Here is a 23,945-nt window from a genome sequence, read left to right as displayed (position 1 = left end):
TTAATCATATTTTCACTTTTCTTCAATTCAGTGAATCAGTTTATCAGATGAGTCTTGCTGGAAATCTAATGTAATTTGTCTATACTTTCAGACCAAACTTACATAAGACAATGCAGGAAAATAAAAAGATTATTAAGTTTACTAGAATAACCGAATCTGATTTTCAATAGATTATAGAAAAGAAAAATAATCTTCTCAAATGTAGGTGATCTTTGATGATAGGATTAAGTAAATGACTTATAACCATTCGTAACATTATAATACTAAATGAGTTGCATTTACCCAGAATGCCCTTTGGCCCTTTTATAGACCCTGGCAAGTAACCTGGTTCTTTGTTATCCAACATTAAAGCCAAAAAAAGGGAAATTTACTTGTTCAGAATGAAGACAGAAAGGGCAAGACCATCTTTATTTGCCTTCTCTCTTCTGTGTGTATTATAGTATCAGCAATCCCCAGGTTTGACGCTCAGATGTTTCCTTGGAGTATAGATAGATCCCTCTAGCCTACTGCTTCAGTCATTTTCTTTTCTTTCCTACACCCCCCCCCCCCATTTTTGTTTTTTCAAAATCATGGATACCAGGAGACAGACAACCAACACCTAACCCAGAGGGGACTGTTGAGATGACTGCTGGAATAAGCTCAGGATAAAATCTTTATGTCTTTTCAGACAAAGTGTGGATTAAATGGCTAATCTTTTCATATGACTTCACTTTCTTTCAACCTCATCCAGAAACTGATGGGAAGTTTTTCTAGTGATGCTGTAGTCTTTAGCTTATGCCCAGCTCTGGAAAAAAAAATCCAGGCACCCTATGAAATACAGAATTAAACATGGTTCCTGAACATTGTCCTCAAATTTGATTGACACGTGCACTCAAAGAAGGAGCAGCAGTACAGGTTTATATATCTATAAGTCTGTCATGGTTTGCAAAGTAACGTAATGGTGTTGATTTAGACTAAGAACCATCAGTTAATACGATTTTCAAGAAAATACTTATGTGCCTGGCTGTGTCTGTATGCATGTGTGTGGGGCGGGGGGGGGGGGGGGCGGAGCGGGCAGAGCGAGAGGGAGTGGGATTCAGGGAGAGAGGGGCAGGTAGGCAAAGGCTGGATGGGGATGGAGTAAGCATGGTAGCAAACACCATCAAACTGCAGTTTAAGACCTTCTTTGTAGTGATATTTTTTAATTTAAAGGGCACTCATGCTTTGCAAATTAATGTACCCACTCAAAAATAAAAATTAAATCCCTTCTAAAAAGGAAGTTGTTCCAGTAAGAATTGGTTGTAGAAGGGGCAATAGATTGTATATATAGTTGGGCCATTTGAAAGAACTTGTCAGTTTATCATCGCTGGAATGGTACCAATGTCTAGACTTGTTTTTTAATATATTTTTATTGATTTCAGAGAGGAAGGGAGAGGGAGAGAGAGATAGAAACATCAATGGGAGAAATCACTGATGGGCTGCCTCCTTCCTGCACGCCATCACCTAGGGATCGAGCCCACAACCCTGGCATGTGTCCTTGACCTGAATTGAACCTGGACCCTTCAGTCCACAGGCTGACGCTCTATTCACTGAGCTAAACGGGCTAAGGCTAGACTTGTTTTTTTATGGTGCCTTTAAAGCAGTGCTTTTTAGCCAGTCTTACTAAATCATTCATGGTTGTTATGCCCACAGTGGGCTTCATGGGATCTCATGTGATCTTTCATCACTGCACAATATTTTAGAGCCTTAAACCAGCAATTTTCAACCTTTGCCATCTCACGATATACAAACTAATTACTAAAATCCTGCAGTACACCAAACAATATATTTTTGTCGATCTGACAAAAAAAAAAAGTAGGTATAATTGTGATTCCTTTACATTGAATGGCTATTGTGTTGGCTGTTATCAGTTTTTAATTTGACAATCCTAGGGAAAAGAAATCTGAGGGAAATAGTCAGGTATTGCATGTTTTAAAAGTTCTTGTGCACACTGGTTGAAAATCGCTGCCTTAGATCACTGAGGATTTCTGAGATCTTATTACATGGTGAGTGGTAATGGTTCACAGCCAAAAGTTAGAAAGTTGATGAATAACTGAGATGAGACATATTTAGTGTCTAACAATGGAAATTTTTTTACATTTGTTTTTCATCCAGATACTTTGTTTTTAAGCCAGTTTATACCTATCTCAGGTATTCCCTTCACCCCCACCCCTAACTTTTACATCAAGAAGCTAATTGCATATTATCATAAATAATATTTAGTGAAAATTTTTCTGTATATATACATCAGCTCTAAATAGTATTTTTTTTAAATAGCTGTTTCATGTGGCTCTCAGAATCATTGCAAATATATTAAAGTTTATACACTCATGTGATCTCAGGAAATACAGTAGTAATAAACCAATCCTTTGATTACTCTCCTTGTATTTGTTTTTAGGTTTATATTAAGTAAGTGTTTGCAGTGATATGTGAACACCTACTCATTGTTCTTATTTTTATTTATTTAAACCAGATCTTAAGAACGAGATCCTATGTTTCATAATTAAAACATACCATCTTTTACTAGACATCAAAACAGAATTAGCAGAATAATTTAAGCTGTTCAGTTAATACAAATTTGAGCTGTTATAAGTATTTATGTAATTTAGAAAAATAATCTGACACTAATTAAAGCAAATCACTTTGCTGATATAATGAAAACAACTAGAAAGGAACAAACTAATTATTCATATTGATCTTTAAAGTACTGATAGTTCCAAACACTTCCTCCTGTATGATAAGATTATGCAATGATATTCAGGGGTGGCTTTTTTCTTTTAATTTTTAGGTTGTTTTTGCTTTTGTTGGTGAAAACCAAACAAGGAGGTGATATAGTTTGTCTATAAAAGTACAGTTTACATAAAGATAAAGTTTTAAAATATTAGGGATATTAGCTCTCATTCAAAATTTTTATTTATTTATTTATTTTTTTTATTGCTTAAAGTATTACAAAGAGAAAATTTTTTTATTGAATTTATTGGGGTGAAATTGGTTAATAAAATTATATAGGTTTCAGGTGTACAATTATATAATACATCATCTATATATTGTATTGTGTGTTTACCATCCCAAGTCAAGTCTCCTTCCATGACCATTTTATCTCCCCTACATCCTTTTCTACCTCTCCCCACCTCCTTTCTCTTTTTATTTTTGTTTGTTTTTTCTTTTTTTGTGATGGTTAATCCTCACCCCAGGAAATTTTTCCATTGATTTTTTTTTTTTTTGGCTTGGGGGAGAGTGGAAGAGAGTGGGAAAGACAGAAACATCGATGTGTGAGAAACATGTCGATTGGCTGCCTTCTGCGGGAGCCCTCACCAGGGCCTTGGCCGGGGAGGAGCCTGCAACCGAGGCATGTGCCCTTGATGGGAATTGAGCCCGGGACCCTTTGGTCTGCAGGCTGACACTCTATCCACTGAGCCAAACCGGCTAGGGCTCCTTCCTCATTTTAAATAAGTGAATTGGAGTGCCTGCACATCTTTCAAGCTTCCAGTATTTTCTTTCAGTGTTTATCCTAGAGTATTGCTGGATTGCTTCTCTCAAGGACACATACACCTTTCCTTCACCCAACCCAACCAAGCATGCCTGAGGTACCCCTCTCCCGCCAGGCATGATCTCATGTAACTGTCACATCTAAAACTGTGCTCTCTGAGAAGTTCATGTCCCTAAACTGCACTTGGGCAGCTTTCTTTCCTTTTTTTTTTCCCTCCAAATTGAGGATTTTTGTATCCTTAAACATATTATTCTGTTGAAGGTGTCTGGGGTTTTATAAATGGGAGCAAACATACTGCTTCCAAAACAGAAAAATTTCAGAATTCACTTACTCCATAATTATTTTCTGACAAGCTCATGCTTCTGGATTTTGTTGGAAATGCCATGAGATGACAAAATCAAATTCGTTTATTTCACAAATATTACTTGCATATCTGTATTAATCCAGAATTACCTCCAAGAGCCTTAGCAATGCCTGGGTGGGTGTTTAATTTTTTGAAGGGATAGTTTAACAAAGTTATTTGCAATTTATATAATAATACTACTTATTACTTATTATTTAAGAAAACTGTTACAAATATCTTATTTTTTTGTTTTCAAACTTATCCCACCTTTCTTCCTTCCTTTTTTAGAAATGTGTACCATGAGTGTGTCCATAAATCCATCCAGGGATTTTTAAACTTCTTATCCTAAAATTTTGGGTGTGGATACATAGGTAGTTGCCCAGAGGGCATGATACTTCTGAAGCAATACTGCCAGCACCTTTATACCTTTTCCAGCCTGGGTAGGCACACCCAGGCGGTATGAGTGTATTCTTGGAACAGGCCTAGCTATCTAGGTAATTTACTGTGTGTTCACAGAATAAAGTTAATTTTATGTCAAAACCTTGTTGAGGCAGGCCTTCTGGTTTCCTCCTTTAATCCAGCAGTCGCCAACTGGTGGCCCATGGGGTCCAAAAGGTTGGCAACTGCTTGTTTAAGGAAACCTTTGGAGCAGTGGTTGCCAACCGGTGGTCTGCAGACCACTGGTAGTCCATGAGGTCTGAAAGGTTGGCAACCGTTGCTCTAATCTGTCTCTTGGAAATACTGATTATGGCATCTTAATGATAAACGCTTGAATTTATTTGTATGGCATTAGCTTTAAAGTGTATTATCTTTTTCCTCAGAACAATCCTATGAGGCTTTGTGTGTTTCAGATGTGTCTGTTCAGTATTTAAGAGTGACTGATCAAAAGAATCCCCACCCCCCAAAAAGAAAACACCACACCCCTCTTTCAAGAACTATGAAATATAATCCCTATATAATCTAGCTTGGGAAACAGTGAACTGGCCAGCAAACACTGGCCGGTCTCGATAGCAGGGTTTCCCAGGAGCACCTCACAGCCCACCACGGCAGGCTGTATCCATGCAAGTACAGTCAGCTGAATGTTAGAGGGGCAACAGAGTGCTGAGGAGGAGGCTGGGTCAGAGGGGTGTGTCCCAGGGAGGAGAAAGTTACATAGAGGAAGGCTAATAGAAAATAAAGCAAACAGGCAGAAGGTATTTAGGTCTATTTTAAGAACATTTTTATCCCTGTTTTTTTTTTTTTTTCAATCTCAGTTTAATTTTTGTTTTTATTTATAAATCAGTAATGTATTTTGTTATTCCGAATTTAAAAGGTAAAAAGATATACAGTGAAAATCTGCCCTCTCTTCTATCCCCCAGCCACCTAGTTCTACTTCCTAGAAATGATTGATGGTGTGGGTTTCTAGTTTGTTATTCCCAGTGGTATCGTGTGCATAATAAGTAGCTCTACAGACATGTTCTTTTCTCCGTTACCTTTTTATTTATAGAAATACTGGCCATACTGCATTTTGGTTTTTTTTTCTCTCAACAGTGTCTTAGAGATGATCCCAAATCAATGCATAAAGAACTTCCTTATGCTTTGTCATAGCTGCTCAATATTTCTGTGTAAGCAATTTGTGCCATAGTTCTCTTAGCCAGTTTCCTATAGACGGGCATTTATTTATTTACTAGAGGCCCGGTGCACGAAATTCATGCAGGGGTGGGGGGCTGTCCCTCAGCCCAGCCTGCACCCTCTCCAATCTGAAACCCCTTTTGCGGGCAGTCGGCCATCCCTCTCACAATCCAGGACTGCTAGCTCCCAACCGCTCGCCTGCCTGCCTGCCTGATCACCCCCTAACCACTCCCCTGCCAGCCCGATCGATGCCTAACTGTTCCCTTGCCAGCCCAATTGCCCCTAACTGCCCTCCCCTGCCAGCTGGATTGCCCCCAACTGCCCTCCCCTGCAGGCCTGGTCTCCCTCAACTGCTTTCCCCTGGTGGCCCGGTCACCCCTAACTGCCCTCCCTTGCCAGCCTGGTCGCCCCTAACTGCCCTCCCCTGCCGGCCTGGTCACCCCCAACTGCCCTCCCCTGCAGGCCTGGTCACCCCCAACTGCCCTCCCCTGCTGGCCATCTTGTGTGTTGGAGTGATGGCCAATTTGCTTATTACCTCTTTATTATATAGGATTTTAAAAAATATTTTTATTGATTTCAGAGAGGAAGGCAGAGAGAGAGAGAGGGAGAAAGAGGGGGGGGGGGGCGAGAGAAACATCAGTGACGAGAGAGAATTATTGATTGGTTGCCTCCTGCACACCCCTTACTGGGGATGGAGCCCCCAACCTGGGCATGTGCCCTTGATCGGAATTGAACCTGGGACTCTTCAATCCACAGGCTGACGCTCTATCCACTGAGCCAAACCAGCTAGGGCTAGATGGGCATTTAGATAGTTTCCAGTATCTTCCTATTTGCAGACAAGGCTGAAGTGAACAACTTGTGCACAAGTCTTTTTGTATATGTAGGAGTTGGTGTTAGAAGTGAGATTGCTGGGTCAGAGAAATTAGAATTTGGTGACTGTTGCCAAATTGCTCTCTTCAGAAGTTGTGCCACTTGACCCTCCCACCAACCCCAGTGTCCAATGCCTGTTTCCCTTCATCTCTCTCATAGACACAGTATTGTCAGTCCTTTGTTTTTAGTTTTGCCAATCTGATAGACGAAAATAGTTTCTAAGAGTATTTTAATGTTTTTAAGGAGAAAACAAAAACAGTTTCCTCTTTCTCCCTAGTATGCTTATTTCCATGTGGTTTGTTAATTAAGATGTAGACTTATAATCCAGACAAGCAACATTGTTTAGTAAGTCTTTGAAGCTCTAAAAATTGGAATTAGAAACTTACTTTCGTATTCTGAGTTCTGAGACTGAACACATACCAGCAAGCAGCGTGCACTTGGCGATTCAACAAGGCGGAATGGTTCCCTGCTTCTACAGAACTTGCAATCTGGAAGCACAGAGATAAAACACGGGGTGCATTGACAGGAAAGTGTGTGCAGCTGTGGGAGCACATGTGGTTTCAGGAGGGAGGGACTCAGGGAAGGCTTAAGTGTCATGCTTGACCTTCATACCAGCCCTGTGAAGCCATGCGGACTGGTAATGTGCCTTCATCGCCATGAGGAAGTAGTCCCAAACAAGTTGAATCTTATCCAGATTGCAGAGCCAGAACTGGAATCCAAGATCTGCTGGCTCCCTTCCTCAGCGTGCTGCCTTTGTGCTCCCTGCAGTTCCTGGTTAGTGATAGCTAAGCCTTTTGGAGAATCGCATTGTTATGAAAGTGCTGCTCTGTTGCAACTTAAGAGACTTAAAGCACAGTATCGCGAGAGCCTCCTGGTCTCAGTGGTGAGGTCTGTTTCTTCCATCCGGCTCTTTTTAGCTTATTAAAGCAAACCATGTCACGCTTAGAAGACATTTACTAACATATCTTATTTTGGTATCAGTGCACTTCCCTATGATTACACAGTGTCATTCCTAGAGGCGTGAGGAATCAGACCAAGGCCAGCAATGCTGCCTTTTCAGGTCTGAAGTTTCTGTACTTGAGGGATGTATATAGAGTGATGGGTGCCTTCACTGCAGTAGCTTTCTCCCCCTGCCAAGCTAGTGAAGTTGCATCTTACAATAGATGATACCAAATGGAGGAAATACTAGTATGGAAAGAGTTGAATGCAATATCAAGTACAATATGTGTTCAATCCACTTATTTATGCATTCATAGGTTGATTTTTATATGTGCCCTGATCAGGGATCAAACCCACAACCTGGTGTATCAGGACAATACTCTAACCAATTGAGCTACCTAGCCAGGGCCATTACTATTATTTTAAAAAATTGAATGGAATTATGGTTCTTGTGTTAAGTCCATACCCTACTGGGGAAGTGAGGAGACCTCACTTAGTACAGAAACTTCAGACCCGAAAAGGCAGCAATGCTGGTCTTGGTCTGATTCCTCACTCCTCTAGGAATGACACTGTGTAGCCATAAGGAAGTGAGATCTACACACAGGACCCCAGGAGGGGAGCGCTGTCTCCTTGAGGAACCTAGACACTGAGGGAGGGAGACAGCAGTGGCATTTGTAGTTGTAAGTGCCCTGCAAACTAGAGCCTTCTGATTCATGCAAGTAGCATAGGTTTTTATTGCTGCTTTTTATCATCTCTTATTCTTTGAGGACATTTTACCTGAAGATCTTGAGCCTAAACTCAGCTGTGCTTCAAGGAGACTGACTCTTTACTCTTTGGCCTCAGTGTTAAAGGGGGAGCCTGAGTGGGAGTGGCAGCACGGAGCTGGAGAGCCAGTGGGGAAAGTGGGTTTTACAAAGGGATTAGGCCATAGTGGTGTGTTGATCCACCCCTCCCTTTTTGGAACGTCTCCTCCCAGTGGCAGACTTGGAGGTGCCAAGGTGTACTTGATCAAACAAGGCAGCCTGTCCTTCCAGATCTTTCTCTGCAAACACATCTGAAGTACCTATATTCTAGTTTCATCCTCTGAATTGATTGGGGGAGGAGTAGAACTGTGAGTCTCAGGTAGATGGAACATAAAATGAGCTCCTACTGCTTACCTCCCCTCTTTTAAGTGCAGTTTTAAAATGTATCTTGTATAGGGGCATTACCTCTAATTCTCTAACTGCAAACGGTTCAGTGTAGATGGGGCCAGTAGAGAAAACTATAAAGCAAACATGGTACAATGCCAACATTTGGGGAATTCAAGTGAAGGGTTTGTGGAAATTCGTGTTACTATTTTTTAATTTTTCTCTTAAGTATGAATTTTTTAAAGAAAAAGTTATATACATATTTTAGCATTGTCCCATGCAAACATACATATGGACATTATTATTTGAAGTCTGCACAGCATGCTGCTGGGTGTAATGTAAAGGTCTTTAGCTGGACTCCTTTTGTTGTTATTGATCATTTCCGGTTATTTGCCATTATAAACTGTGCTGCTTAGAGACCTGTAAATATGATATAATCTCAGGTATTTGAAATGGCATCCCCAAACCCTTTTGAAATACTCCCACTTCCATAATGGACCTCATAGGAATGTTTACAGTAAATTAACCAATTAATGCTTGAACCTAAGAACTTATTTAGAATTTTTAATGGGTTACATGGTGACTGTTGAGCAATATATCCTGATACTAATAAACACTAAGCCATAGAAAAATTTCTTCATTTTTGGTTCATCTCATGTAATAAAAATTTAGGCAAAAAGTGGATCTTTTAATGATATGAAACATCTTGGCTATGCGTTGACCACTGGAGTAATTATGAAGATTAGAAAGTTTTGTAATGTCCTGAAGTTGTAGCTTTTTACTTAATTCTGTTGGAAGCAACGAGGAAATCTTTTTTGCCCTAATTCCAACATGCTTGACTTGTTCATTGATTACCAGAGTTTTCGAAAATTAATTTTTAAAAATTGATTTGAGAGAGAGAGAGATTTGTTATTCCACTAATTTTGCATTCATTGGTTGGTTCTTGTATGTGCCCTGATGGAGGATTGAGCCTGCAACCTTGATTGCCGCAAGTTTTAATTAGATTCCCCTTCTTATTCCAGCAACAGTTAGGATGAGGGAACTAGTCAGTGCAGTCATATGCTCTGTTCTATTAATTCACCTTCAACTTCAAATTATTAGTTTTCCTAATGGTGCATGTGAAAAATTGAGAACATAGAATATAGTTACATTTGACCTTTAGGTCAAAACAGCACTTGTTTTGCTAAAATGTTTGGTTGCTAATGCTTGATTCAGTTTTTAGCCTTCCCTTAATGGTTTTGAAAACAAAGTGTGTGAGCAGGTCTAGTTGTTGACATGCCGCAATGTCTGAAGGCAGGTCAGGTGGGACCAGCAGATAAAAAGGGTATCCATGACTTTTTAGTCATATTCTAATTTCCAGACCCTACCTCAAAACTAACAACTGACAACATTCCAATTAAACCCATTCCATGTAATAATATACATGCTTTAACAGCTAACCCAGGCAGGTCAGATCACATTTGAATTTTGACATGCCCATTAGATTCAATTCCAGAACACTGTGAATGTTGTGTGTTCTTTTCTTTTTCTCTCTTTCCTTCTTCCTTAGAATAAACTGGAATGAGGGAAATGGGTTTATAAAACTCTAATTCAGGCACTAGCAGCCAGTGCTGTATTAAATTGCACTCAAATTAGGAACAAGAGCCAGGAAAAGAGCTCTTTTCTGTCTCCTCTAGCTGTGAGTCAGATACTGCACCCAATTGCCTAGCAGACCAGCGCTTTCTGCACACAGTGACAGCAACAGGAGGGCCTGTGTTGTATGGAACTTGCCCAGGGCACTTGGCTCAGGAATTGACACACATCAGAAGTTACTGTTCCTTTGAAAACCATGAAGTCATGGGTTTTGTTTCATGTCTCTGGTTAAGGAAAGGTTTGGTTTGGGTTTTTTTTTTTTTTAATATGTATTTAACTTTTCCATTTACTCTGCACTTAAAAATATAAAGACTGTAAAATGATATTTCCTAGACATTGTCTGTGTGGTGGTACTGCCAGCAGCAGCCACCGTTTGTTTAGCTGGGAATAAAGAAGAGGTATAAGTAGTGGATCTTTTCTCCAAGACACTAGGTAATCTCTCTCCTTAAGGTCTTTCTCTGGGGAAATACTATATGTGTGTGTTTGTACGTACATACATATTTGTGTGTATATGTGTATATAACATGCATATAAAAAGTCAAAATGCTGACTTGAAGTAGGGCTAGAGACATTTAGCTTTTTTAAAAAAATTTTTTTTATTGATACCAGAGAGGAAGGGAGAGGGAGAGAGAGATAGAAATATCAATGATGAGAGAGAATCACTGTCTGATGCATGCCCCCCACTGGGGATTGAGCCCACAACCTGGGCATGTGCCCTTAACTGGAATAGAACCTGGGATCCTTTGGTCCGCACGCTGACGCTATATCCACTGAGCCAAACCAGCTAGGGTGAGACATTTAGCTTTAAAATGAATTTTTGGCAGGTTAAAATATTGCCAAAAAATCTAACCTTAATTAGAGGTTGGCCTCCTGGCTGTGTGGGCGTATACTAATGTGGGATCATCTACATCCTCCTATTAATATAGCTTGGCTCACTAGACAGGTGTTGCTATGAAGGAGCAAACTGAGACTGCTTTTATCTCTTTCTGCCTCTACTTTTGTTATATACGTTATTCCCCTAGATTTAAGAATATACTAATTTTCTTTATACATTTTCCATTGAAAAGTTTTGACCTGGAGGCCATAATTAGTACCCCATGATTAAGTCAGGTTAATCTCTTTTGTCTTATTTCATCCAGAATGTGTAGTTCCTAATATTTCCCTAGTAAAAGGTAGGCCAGAGGTGATCCTACTTGAGAGTTGCTGTGTTAATACCTGCACCTAATACTCCAGTTGTGTTTTGTTGTTTGTGTGTACTAACTTTTTCTTTTTCCCATTCACTTCCAGCAGACCTACTCCAATGAAGTCCATTGTGTTGAAGAGATTCTGAAGGTGAGTTCATTGTTACTGTTTCTCACTTGAAGAAATATTTAGGTAGGCAGGCAATATCCATTGACTTCGTGAAAAGTTGCCATTCCAAACCCCTTTAAACAGCCCCACCTCCAACCCCAAACATCTCCAAAAGCAAAATTAACCAGAGCAGTAACAGAGGGCTGCTAGGAACATTGTTGAACTCTCTGGCAGATTTTATTAATAAAAATGAAGTCTTCAAACTGCAAGGCTTGTGGACCAGAGTTTTGAGACCTCTCTCTCCAGTTTTGCTGGTTGTCCATGAGCACCCAGGAGAGTTGCCCACTTTCGGGGGAACTCCCTGCATGGATGCAGTCAGGGAGCCACCAGCTGTTTGTTCTACACCTCTTGGTGGTTCATAGGTGACACCTCATATTTGTATTTTCAGTGATATACAAATATACAGTTTTTAAAGGGGGAAAAAGAAAAACAGAAAGTAAATAGAATCTTTACACCTTGGAGGAAGGCTTATTCTTTGCTCTTATCGAGTGTGCCATGAACATTTGTGCTGCTTCTACAAATACACCATTGAATCCATTATCCATTTGTTCACGTTTTCTTTCACATTTCTTTCTAGAATTTAGTTTCGGGGTGTGGGGTAAGAACATGGCAGGCAGACTCTGCTAGAAACCAGGAAGTGGTCGTGTACAAGGGTCCATGTGCAATGTGCCTTAGTGGGTGAATGGAAATAGCTCAGGTTTGCATAGCCTCGTGGGGGAATAATGCAGTACTTGTAGTACTTATGTTAGTGCAGCATTCCATTGACATTGGCACAGTGAGTGGTAACACTGTTTGTTCGTTCATTCATTTATTCAGCAAATGTCTATTAATCTTCAAATACTTTTTAGGCATTGGGGATGCTATAGGAATAAGTCCTTGCTCTCATGGAGGTCATAGTGGGGAAGATGAATATATAATAAAATTCTAGGTAGTGATAAGTGGTATTAGTCCTGTAGCAGGCAAATGAACAGATAACTAGGCAAAGGAAAGAGTATAAAAACCTTGAGATGGGAACAGGTTGGTGTGTTACAGAACAGGAAGAAATAGACAGTGTGTCTAGAGCAAAATGAGGGAGGTGGGGTGTAGAGCGGAGACGGCGGCGGTGTCGCCCAGAAGGCCAGGACTAAAACAGTGGCAAGTATTTTACCCCCACTGATGTGATAAGTCATTGCTAAGGCTGGGGCGAATTTGTGACCTTGTGATTCTGGGCAGCTTCCTCTCATGGCCCCAGTTCTCTTAAGGCCTAAGTCCCTCTCCCGAGCTAGGCATTCAGGGCAGTGCATACATTCTTTCAGCAAACCACACATTCCAACTGCCTAATTCAGTAGCCAGGGCAGCCTTAGGCAGTGACAGTACAATGGATGTTTTCTGGGAATAATTGGTGATTAACCATCATAGATTGGAATTCTAAAGAAATTGGAATTTTAAATAAATTCTAAAGAAATTCTTGGAATTCTAAAGAGATTCTTGGAAAACTTAAGGATGGTACTTTCAAACAACTTCTCAATTAATTATTATATTTTACGTTGTAGCATTATAATGGTCCCATAGGTTAAAGTATAGTCAAATAAATAAAACAGTAAGGAGCTCTCTTTGGTGCAGTATTTTGGTGAAGTTCTTCAAAAGCTAGACTATTAATTAAAAGTTGTAATGCTTTTAATTTTTCTATGCACTATGTATCCAAGCATTTTACATAACTTACCCATAACACTTGGAAAAATAAGTGGTTTTAGTCTACCTGTTATTGACATCTGAGGCTCAGAGAGCTCCAAAAACGCAGGCTCACCTGGCTGTTGAGGGTAAGTCAACATCAATTACGCTGCTTATTACTGTGCCAGGCCATTTCTGTCCATTCTGGGGCTGTAGTGACCCAGGGAGAGGCTGTGGGGACAGGCCAGAGGAGATGCAAACCGAGTTTGGGATTGGAAATAACCTACTAGAGCAGTGGTCGCCAACCTCTCGGACCTCACGGACCACTGGTTGGCGACAGCTGTATTAGAGCACCATGTTCAGCTGTGGTGAGAATCAGTGGGCGATTCTGTGGTCAGAGAGGTTGGTCAGCACTTTGAAAAGGATGAAGTGTTACAGCACACAATGTGTTAATCAAAGGAGGAGGTATTACAGCCTGGTCTGGGGTGGTCAGCTTGTTGGTAGAGGGGTTGCCTGTCACTCCGTAAGCCAGTTTGCCAAGCAGGTCTGACACACATGATGACATGAGCAAGGGAGCATCCTCTAAAGGAGTCACTCAAACATGCTTGTGTTTTTCCACAATGCCAAGTTTATTAGGGAGACCTCCCCAATAAGCCAGCAGTTACAAGCAGGTAGAAGTGAGCAGAGCCCGCGTCCAGTGCAAAGTCCCGCTCACTGGCGGTGTCTGCAGTGGAGAGGTGCATGTAGGTCTCAAAACAGGCAGCCACAGGGGTGCACCTGTCAGGTGGAGTGGGAGTCCGGCAGGGCTCCGGGCGTGACTGGTACATCAAGCGCCTGGAGGTCGGAGCTCTGAGTTCTTACAGCCTCAATGGGCAGAGGTCCCACTCCATGTCAGTGTTCATATGAAGGCCTTATCCCAGTGTCCAGACTTGTGGTTTTGGCCGTCCCTGTTCCCCGGATCACCTCAGTCGACATCGCACTTGTCATAACTGGCATGGCTGACAGTGACTCCATGTTGGATTGTCAGCAGTGTTCAAAAAGTCCACTCTGCTCTTGCCCCAAAATGTGGGAATTGGTGTTTTTTTTCTTTTAGACGGGGAAAGCAAGAGGCCCATACCCTGTGCTGTCAGCCACTAGCTTCCTTTCAGTCATTTGGGAGCTCCGTTTTCTCATTGGTAAAGAGAAGGTTGCAGTTAGTGATCCCCCAGCCACTTTAGCTCTGATAAAGTGTGTATGCGTGTGCATGTACATATTTATGATTGGACACCTTTAATCTGACACTGTTTTTAGCAGAGTAAGATATAATTCATGAATGTGCTTAGAAAAAAGAATTCATGTCAAGGTAAATGTATTCATTTTTAAGATTTAGAAACCTTGCCTAAAGAGTAAATAGAAATTAAACTTCTGTTCATGGAAAGGGAGGTAATTTTTTAAGGCTCTCTCCTCCACACTGTTCTTATGTACTAATAGTGTGTATCAGGGAAGGGTCAAATCCATTAAAACTCTCCCAAGAGGAACAAGTGACCTAAATTACTTGTTTGCTTAAGTCAAACAGGAAAATTCTTCTTCCTTTGAACTTAAATAATTCCAGGAAATGCAATAAAGAAGCTGAGGGAGAAAGAAAGCATTGAGCAGGCTCCGCTTTCACAGTTACATAAGCTCTGGTAATACCTACCCCCGTGTGTACTCTTTACCGTATTCAGAGTGTTCAGACCATTGCTGTTCTATGCTCTTGTTTTTCTCCTTCATACTGATTTTTTTTCTCTTCAGTTTTGTAAGTTGGAGATCTTCAGCTTTTGAACATAGCCCATTAAGTAGGAGATTTTTAAAAAGGAAATGAAATAACCTTTAGTTTGACTTTTTCATTTACCATCAATCCACCCTGCATTGTTTAAAAAATTAACTTCAGTAGCAATGTGTTCTATTTATAATTGGCTTTTTCTTCCCTCCCCAAATCTCTTTTCAGGAAATGACCCATTCGTGGCCACCTCCTCTGACAGCAATACATACGCCCAGTACAGCTGAGCCTTCCAAATTCCCCTTTCCCACCAAGGTAACGCCCTCAGTGCCGCGGGCACTGCACCCATAGTGCCGTCTGAGGATTGCTGTGAGCCAGATTAGTCAACTGCTGCTTGTTGAACTCTTTGGCAATTACGTTAAAATTACAATTAATTTGACTTCTAAAGTGCTTCATAATGTATTCAAACACTTTCTTATCCAAAGTATGTCAGTAATTTTTTTTTTATAATAGTAATTGTATAGGGTTTTGTAGCTTATGAAAGCATTCAGTGCTTTCCAGTAAATCCTCTCATTTGAGGGTCATTACCTAGAGATGGGAAAACAGGCACAGGCAATAAGTGAGGTGGGTTGTCTGGTTCCTAGTTTAGAATGGAGATATATACATTTACACATATACATACATACATGCATCTTACACTACTCACATTTCTTAACTTTTCTTAAAGTTTAACATAATCTGCTACACTTGTGCTGGTTTCAGAACAAGCAAATCAACAGCTGACATATGTTTCTGTTGCAGTATTTATGAACAGTGCAATAAAATTAAAATACTACCATTTTTCTTTGGGGGGGTTGTACTTTAGGATAGCCTTCAGAATGTAGAAATATCTTCAGATCTGTGTTCTGTCTAACCTGATATATGCATGCACATTGTTAATATATTATGTCCATTCCTTTCCATGGTATTGTTTTCAAAAGAGGTTATGTCTTCTCAAATTAGTATTTGCCACATTTGATACTTGACGTATTTTCTAATGATAGTTTTTTAAAAAGATGATTCATGTTTAAAGTAAAATATTATATACATTTTGGTGGGTTTTTTAAAAAATCTTTGCTCAATACTAAAGGAAAAATAAATTCTAGTAAAGAAGAGAAGCAATAAAACCTATTTTGTATAAAAATTAGACTTATCAGTAGTTAATAGAGTTAGCCATGATGCAACCTTAATTTTATAAACCTTAACTGGAGATTTTTCTTTTTCTTTATAGGATTCTCAACACATCAGTTCTGCAACCCAAAACCAAAGTAAGTAAATATGTGGAACTGATTATTGCACTGGAGAACAAAGCTTGGTTCTTACTGTTTTGATATTAAAGGAAGGAAAAAACATTAATGAGGGCTTCCTGTGTTGAAAGAATGGGAACGCAAGACCAATATAAAGCTGCTCTTTAGGTGGAATTTCAGATTGTTGCAAAGAGTTCATGGAGCTGTTTTAGTAAAGTCCTTAACAGATATAATTTGGTATTACGTGGCACCTGATCAATATCTTGAATAAAATTCTCAAGCATTATAATCCAGGAATTGTATACAAGGGTGGGCAAATACAGGTTTATAGTTGAGAGTGATACTCTTGATTTGATAAAGCTATTGTAAGACTCATAATCTGCATGTCTTTCCATGCAAACAACTGTAACCCTAGTTTTGCTCACCCCTGTATAAGACCAGGTTGGGATATTTTGTGTGATTTTTGTATTTATACAAAAGTAAGAAATTGTTATAAAGAATACAGCACACAGTTTCTTTAGCTCCTCTATATGTATTTGCCATATACTTAATTTTTTAACCCCTTTTATGGATTGTAAATACTTGAAAATTTAGGGAGAAATGGAAAAAAGCTAACTTTATCCATCTCTTCTCTTCATCAGTAATTTTGATAAATTCTTTTTGTCCCAAGTACATGCAAGGCATTTTATACCTTACAAAATTGACTAGGGTATTTGCAATCATTTAGTTCATTAATACTGTGTAGTAGGTGCCCAAGTTCTAAAGTTTTAGTCTTCAAAGAATGGGGACCACAGTAGGTTGTGTGTTGGGAGAGGGAGCTCTGAGGTAGATGTTCCGTGGAGGTGACTCTTCCTTCATCTTTTCCACCTCATTCTTTTTCATCACTTGCATTTTCCCCTCTTGGTTATTCTACCATTTAAATTGGATGTGAGGAAAGTAAAAAGATGAGAAAAGCAAGAAACAGAGCATCCTTCCTCTAGAGCAGGGCTGGGAAAACTACAGCCTACAAACCCAACCTGTTCTGCAGCTAGTTTTTGTACAGAAAGTTTTATTAGGACACAGCCGTGCCTGCTTATTATTAAGCCACAAGGTGTAGCATGCCAAGTGTAAAATATACGTCTGACCTTTACAGAAAAAGTTTGCTGTCCCCTGCACTAGAGATACTGAATAAGGTCTTGCAAAAAACTCGCCATCTTGCCACAGTGTTATATCAAGTAGCAAGGTAAAATGGACAGAAATCGATGGCTGCTTGGGGAGATTGGGAAATCTTTTTTCTCAGCATCTTGGCAGCTGCGGCAGAGATAGCTAGCTGGTGGAGTGGCGCGGGACTGCAGGTGGGCCGCCAGCTCAGCTGCGGACAGGGTTGCCAGTGCTCCTGTACCCGTACTTGCTGGGCTGCCAGCCATGCAGATTCTGTGCCTCCTACTGGGTTACTCACAGCTTGATGGCTAGCTCCTGGTTTAGAAAGGCCTACTCATCCTTTAAATGGATTTCCCCTTCTGGCAATAGAGTTGAAGATGGACTGGTAAGTGCTTCCTTGTCCAGGTACGGGTGTCCTCTCAGCCTGTGGACTCATGCGGGCCCATTCTTTGTTTCTCTGATGAGAAGTTTTCAGACCGGCAGGTCTCCGGTAGGGCTTGGCTCACCCTTCAGGAGTTACCTTGGGGTCTTACTTGTTGCCACCACTTGTCTGTGGATGTTCTGTGGAACCTAGTTTATCTTTGGGAGGATGTGGTCTATGTGGGGCCTGGTTGGACCCTAAAGGGATCTAGTTGTGTGTGGGATGAAGAGGGAGTAGAGTTTATATGGATATAGCTTTCAGAAAGGTAAAGTTTGACATATATTTATGCCCAGCGAGAGAATTCAAACGTCTTGAAAGGGATCTTATGGTTTTGTAGAGTTAGAGAATGAAGTGTAGGGATTTTACTCGTGTGTTCACATCCACATGTGGGAACATACCTGCCTGCGGATAACAGAGCCTCGTGAGGCTGAGGGCCAGTCAGGATGATTGGGCAGGAGTCCCTGCGCATGGTCAGAGGGTGACCCTAGCCCACCCGTGGGCAAACTACGGCCCGCGGGCCGGATCCGGCCCGTTTGAAATGAATAAAACTAAAAAAAAAAAAAAAAAAAAAGAAGACCGTACCCTTTTATGTAATGATGTTTACTTTGAATTTATATTAGTTCACACAAACACTCCATCCATGCTTTTGTTCCAGCCCTCCGGTCCAGTTTAAGAACCCATTGTGGCCCTCGAGTCAAAAAGTTTGCCCACCCCTGCCCTAGCCCCTCTTATTTGTAGTCCTGGCTTTCTAGCTGGAAGGGGAAGCAATTAAAAAATATTATGTAAGAGCTGCTGCCACCATGAGGATAAAGTGGTTAATTGCAAATATTCAGGGGTCCACATGACCTTTGTGAGAAATATCACTCACTCTTGCCTAAAGACATCCCTGTTTCCACCCACTCGAGTCCTGTTTCAGGTCCCTCTACCTCATGCTCAGACCGAATCAGCAGCCTCTTAACTGGCTTGCTGCCTCAACAGTTGACGTTTCCTGCTCTCTTCTAGGTTAGCCCGGGCTGCACCTCCAGAATACTTTTCCTGAGGAATAGCTGCATCAAATCCCTGTTTAGACCTTTGATGGTGTCTCATTGCCCAACAAATACTTATAACTTCCCACCCTGACTTCCACCTGTCTTTCCATGTCCTTCTTCACAGATTCTCATCCCAGCCTCACCCTTTCCAAATCTGTGCCGCTGCTACGCCTCCACTCTGCACCTTGGTTTGCAGTGCCTCCTCTGCTTGCAGATCTTCCTCACCCTCCTGCCGGAGTCATTCTGTCGGCATCTCACCCGTCCTTAGTGACACAGTTCATGGGGTTCCCTTTGCCTCCTTTAATCATTTGCCGCCTCTAATTAATCGAGAGGCCATTCTCTTAATTCCTGGACAATTACTTTATGATCAGTTTGTGTACTTAATCTCACACTGCCTAGCGTTGTAGGTATTTGTGCTCTGTTTGATGTCCCTCAGTCAACTATAAGCTCATTGAGGACAGGGTCAAGTGCCCTGAACATCTTACCCATGAGACACTCTATAAATAGCTGGTGAATATGTAAATTGTGGGGGATGTTGAATAATGGAGGGACGAGAGGGAGGTTTGGCCAAGGACAGAGGCTGTAAGTGGAGTGCTGACAAATGACTGATAGATACCTGAGGTCAAACCAGGTCGGGGGTGAGAGCAGCTCTGCCCTGGTGCTTCCATCTGAACCCCTCTCCCCCCCCCCAATCAGGAGAATCTTCTGGGCATCCTTCCTCTGCCTGCAGGCAGTGCTTTTCAGAGTGCTTTTGCTTTAAGCCAGTGGTTCTCAACCTTGGCTGCACATTAGAATCACCTGGGAATCTTTTTAAAATCCTTATTTCTGGGCCTCATCCTCCGGAATTTCTGTTTCTTTGTTACTAATGTTGTGGCCCCACCCCATAACAAAGAAACAGAATTTCCGGAAGATGAGGCCCAAAATAAGGATTTTAAAAAGATTCCCAGGTGATTCTAATGTGCAGCTAAGGCTGAGAACCAGTGCTTTAAGGGTTTTTAACTCCGAGCAAGCCCTCCCTCTAGAAGTAACATAAATAGTGATGGGATCATGACAAGTGCAGTGTTTAGCACCCTGGTGGACAGAATTTAAATATTCTGAGTGTTTAGGTGAAAAAGGTGAGGGGCGGACACCAAAAAAGGGAATTTATAACTAAAAATCTCATGAATATATGTCACAGTGCTGTTCTAATCATTTTCCCCCTCCCCCATAGAACAATATGATACATCTTCAAAAACCCGCCCTCATTCTCAGCAGGGAACATCGTAAGTAAAATGCTTTTGTTTATTAAAAGTTTTTAATACAACATTGTAATTTCCCATGTAAATCTGTTGTTTGGATTTTTCTTTTATTTTCCTGTTTTCACATAATGAAGTTCATAAAATACTGCTGCATTGTAGAGGGAAGAAATGACCTACATTTATATTTGGATTAAGTTGTGTTGAAGTGTTAGGCACCATAACAGAGTTTGATAAGGGGTTTTCTCACAAGACTGGCATTTGAGCCATAATTTACATATTAACTGTGGAAAATAGAAGGCTTTAGCTGTATAAATTTTAGTCTTAAGTAGCTTGAGCTTTTGGAAACATCTTGGGGGGGAGGGGTGCACAATTTAAGATTTGCTGCCACCTTTTTGGCCTAGTTTTACAGAATGAGCCCTACTGCCCAGCTGTGCTTTATTAAGGCCACGTAAGTCTGGATATATTTTGGGTTTTTGGAACAGTTTAAACTACATAATAAAGATCTTTAAATCAGCATTTTGACCCAGTTTGTCATTTCTTGATGATATTGAACTAATAGTTCTTTCTTTTCACACACCTAGAAGTGATGTTTGGGGACTAAGCGAGAAGGCCTTTCTCTCCTTAGGTATCTAATCAGTTACTAACGATGTGGGGTGGCTAGTCTCAGGTTCAGACTCCCACTTTCTGCTATTTTCTGGGCATAATATTTGTTCCATATATTTTGGAAACGGATTACTGTGGATTGAAATTTCTTTTTAATATATTTTATTGATTTTTTACAGAGAGGAAGGGAGAGGGATAGAGAGTTAGAAACATCGATGAGAGAAACATCAGTCAGCTGCCTCCTGCACACCTCCTACTGGGGATGTGCCTGCAACCAAGGTACATGCCCTTGACCGGAGTCGAACCCGGGACCTTTCAGTCCACAGGCCGATGCTCCATCCACTGAGCCAAACCGGTTAGGGCTGGATTGAATATTTTTAAAACTGTAAAATCACCGTTCCCAGTTGCCACTGTTCACTTTATGCAATTTGTTTTCATTTCTCCATAGCAAAATAAGAAAAAAAGAACAATATAATGAGATTTAAAATAAATGTATTATAGTTTAAGGGATGGATTTATGTGTGTGTGTAATAAAAAATCCGTTTCACTTGTACTAGCAGGTGGTGAGTTTGTGCTTGTTTTTAGAAAAGAAAATTGAATCATATGTCAGTTATTCTCTCCCCTTTTTTTCTTTTTTGCCTTTTCCTTTTTCCCTTTTTGTTTTTTCTTAAAGAGAAAAAAATTTCTTGGCTCCCAAATTTTGAAGTCTAGTATCACTTTCCTAGATTAATTACATTTAAAGAAGGAGGTTTGGTAAGCCGATTGATAGCTGGGTAGAAGATGGAAACCACAGCTCCAAGGCTCACAATTGTAATAACTCTGTATCTTCCCCAAGGTTTTTACACCTTGTGCTCTTTATAATAGCTGGTAGTAGAGCCCTTTAGACCATAAAAGGCCCGGGCCAGTGTCTTTGGGGGCAGTGAGAAAGGGGGAGTTGAAGAGCTTGCCTCTCACTTGGCAGTAAGAATAGAAGGGAGGTGCTCTCCTAGGAAGTGAGTGGAGGCAGCAGCACCAGCAGAGAGCAGCTGTGTCCCTGGGCCTATGAGAGGAAGAAATGAGGCAGATCTAGACTTAAGAAGTAGCTTCAGGTGGAGCAGACTCCCATCACAGTTTCCATCAGCTTCTGGGCTTAGGTAGTTGGTGGGGACTTAATGCTACTCAGAGATATGGGTAGTTCTGATAAGTGAGGTAGACCACTGAAATCAGAGATGCCTGGAAGTTTCTAACAGGTATACTTATCTCTTGTGATATTTGTAGTGTTGTGTGTTTTTTAATAAAAATGTTAATTTGCTATATACAAAATTAACTAGAAAAGCATTTTGTCACGACCCTCATTGACTTAGGGAAGGAACGAAAGTAGGGCCTAGTGGAGGTAAAGAGGAGGTGGAGAGTGGTCCAGGAGAGAAATTAGTACTGAGTCTGGGTAGATGGGGGGGACTGTGTGGTTGTAGTGGTGTGGGGTGGGGGTGGTGGTATTGGTAAGTGCCCAAATGAATTGTACCTGTAGGTTAAAGGAAGCACATTTATGGAGACTTCATGTAAGCAGTGTCCCAATTAATTTGTAAAGTGCGGTCATTGCTTCAGATTTAGTACAGTAAACCTCTTAGTGCTCACAGATTAATTTGATCTGGTGTCAGCATTAGGGTTCTTTGACATGCACTTCAACTGCTTGAGTGACACATACTAGTACAGCGCCTGGGGGATAGTCTAATGTACTTTGAATGTCAGGGAAGAAATGTTAATTACAGAGTCATTTGTACTTTGGTTTCAAAAGTCAATGTAGGTAACACCAGAGAATAACTGGAGCCTGTCTTAACTTCTCTCTGTTCAGACCGTGGAGGAGCGCTGGTGCTAGCTAGCCTGGTGGTAGAGGATGTAGGAGGGAAACAAATATGTGCAGAATGCACTGCTTTTACTTTTTGTGGTTGAAGCTCTAGTTAGTTCTTCAGTGATGAATTCCTTCTGCCAAGCTCTGCAGGGGAGTGATTAGCTAGGATGTCAGTGCCATTTCCCCTCAGTTTAGGGGAGGAGGTCCCTGGCTTTGGAATCCTCTTCTTTCCCAAGGCTTAGGTCTGTGCAGTTCTCAGGGGAAAGTACGTCTTTCCTTTTTTATACAGTTATTAGATCCTTTATATGATTGGGGACAGTTCCCTTTCTGTGCAGCCAGATACAGTTTACGGGTATCAATTCTTTTGCCAGCCTTTCAGAAGGGATAATCTGTTAATGTGTAAGAAACTATAAAGCAGTCTCCAGATATTATTGTGGCTAACTTTCTTCTCCCTTCCCATCCCTGCCCTGAAATTGTCAAGTCCTTACTAGAAAGTTCCCTCCTTTACTTTTCTTGTATCTCTCTCAGAAATCGTCACTGCTTATTTAGACCAAGAGACAGAACTTAGCCGTTATAAGCAGTTTGCAGTTTTATTTACATACATGGAAAGTTTCTTTGAAACAAGGAAAATGCAGTATCTAGACTTAAAGACTGGGATTGGAAGAAGAAGAAGGAAAAAAAAAAGACTGGCATTGGGATCATCTTGAAAGTTTGATGATGAGAAATGGTACAAAGATAATAAAGGCTGAGAAGAGCCTGATACCTTTTTAAATGAGCCCGAGTTTTCAACTTTTATATTCAAAACATTATTGGTTTTGAAACTAAATGTTGGCAAAGGATTAAGGAAGCCCCGTTATTTCAGTTTATTATAATATAAAATGATCACATCAGGACACATGTCTGCTGAAATGTCCTAAAATTTAGTCTGAAGAAGTGACTTACTTGGACCAGCTCATTTAAATTATATTTAGCCTAAGGAAATTGTTCATAACTCTCCTTTTTAAGATATTTCTTTTTGTCTTATCTTTAAATGTTAGCTTATATTATATGAAAGTGTTTTGCCTGGATCCTTTATTTTAAAGGCAGCTGTAATGTAGAGTGCTATTTGCTGATAAATATTATGGAAGAAGTGATTAGAAATCATCTAATGTGCAAAGCTTGTGAATTATTTGTCACTGAGATCACACCCGTCTCCCGTAAACAAGAAACAAGCATTTGTGCTATCAGTCACACATTGGTAGTTCTACATTCAACCTTCAGCATCACAGAGTGTAAGTGGAGACCCCGTTCTAATAATGCTCAGTACTCAATACCAGGTGTTCCTAGAAAAGGATACACCTTGTTTTCACCCTCAGCTTATCTGATCAGATGATTGAGGATCCAGGGTTACTGCTGTTCAGAACTGTGTTAGTAACCTAGATATACTGGGAAGTGATTTGTTAGGAGAGTTAGGGGTGTAAAATAAAAGAGAATAAGGCAGGTAGCTTTTCTTTTAAATATGTTAATGTTAGCTATGCTGTCAGGAAATGAGAATTTGTAGGATTGAGTATTGAAGATTTCTGTTCGTAAATGGGAGCAAACAAAAAGAATCATCCTGTGCAATGTCTTTTTTTAAAGCTGCTTATTTCAGAAT

The 23,945-nt window shown here is 40.6% G+C and overlaps 1 protein-coding gene across 1 annotated transcript in view; it reads left to right on the top strand.

Moving 5' to 3' along the window:
- AFF1 (ALF transcription elongation factor 1) overlaps positions 1-23,945 on the top strand; it is a 192,651-nt gene that overhangs the window by 131,933 nt on the left and 36,773 nt on the right. Inside the window, exons 5-8 of the mRNA XM_081097756.1 lie at positions 11,318-11,362; positions 14,997-15,083; positions 16,039-16,075; positions 19,854-19,905. Of these exons, the coding sequence (XP_080953882.1) occupies positions 11,318-11,362; positions 14,997-15,083; positions 16,039-16,075; positions 19,854-19,905 (221 nt within the window). The remainder of the gene's footprint in view (positions 1-11,317; positions 11,363-14,996; positions 15,084-16,038; positions 16,076-19,853; positions 19,906-23,945) is intronic.

Source organism: Myotis nattereri (genome assembly GCF_964212035.1).
Source record: "Myotis nattereri genome assembly, chromosome: 1".
Classification (NCBI taxonomy): domain Eukaryota; kingdom Metazoa; phylum Chordata; class Mammalia; order Chiroptera; family Vespertilionidae; genus Myotis; species Myotis nattereri.
The sequence above is the reverse complement of the archived record's forward strand: the minus strand, read 5'-3'. Positions and strand labels throughout refer to the sequence as shown.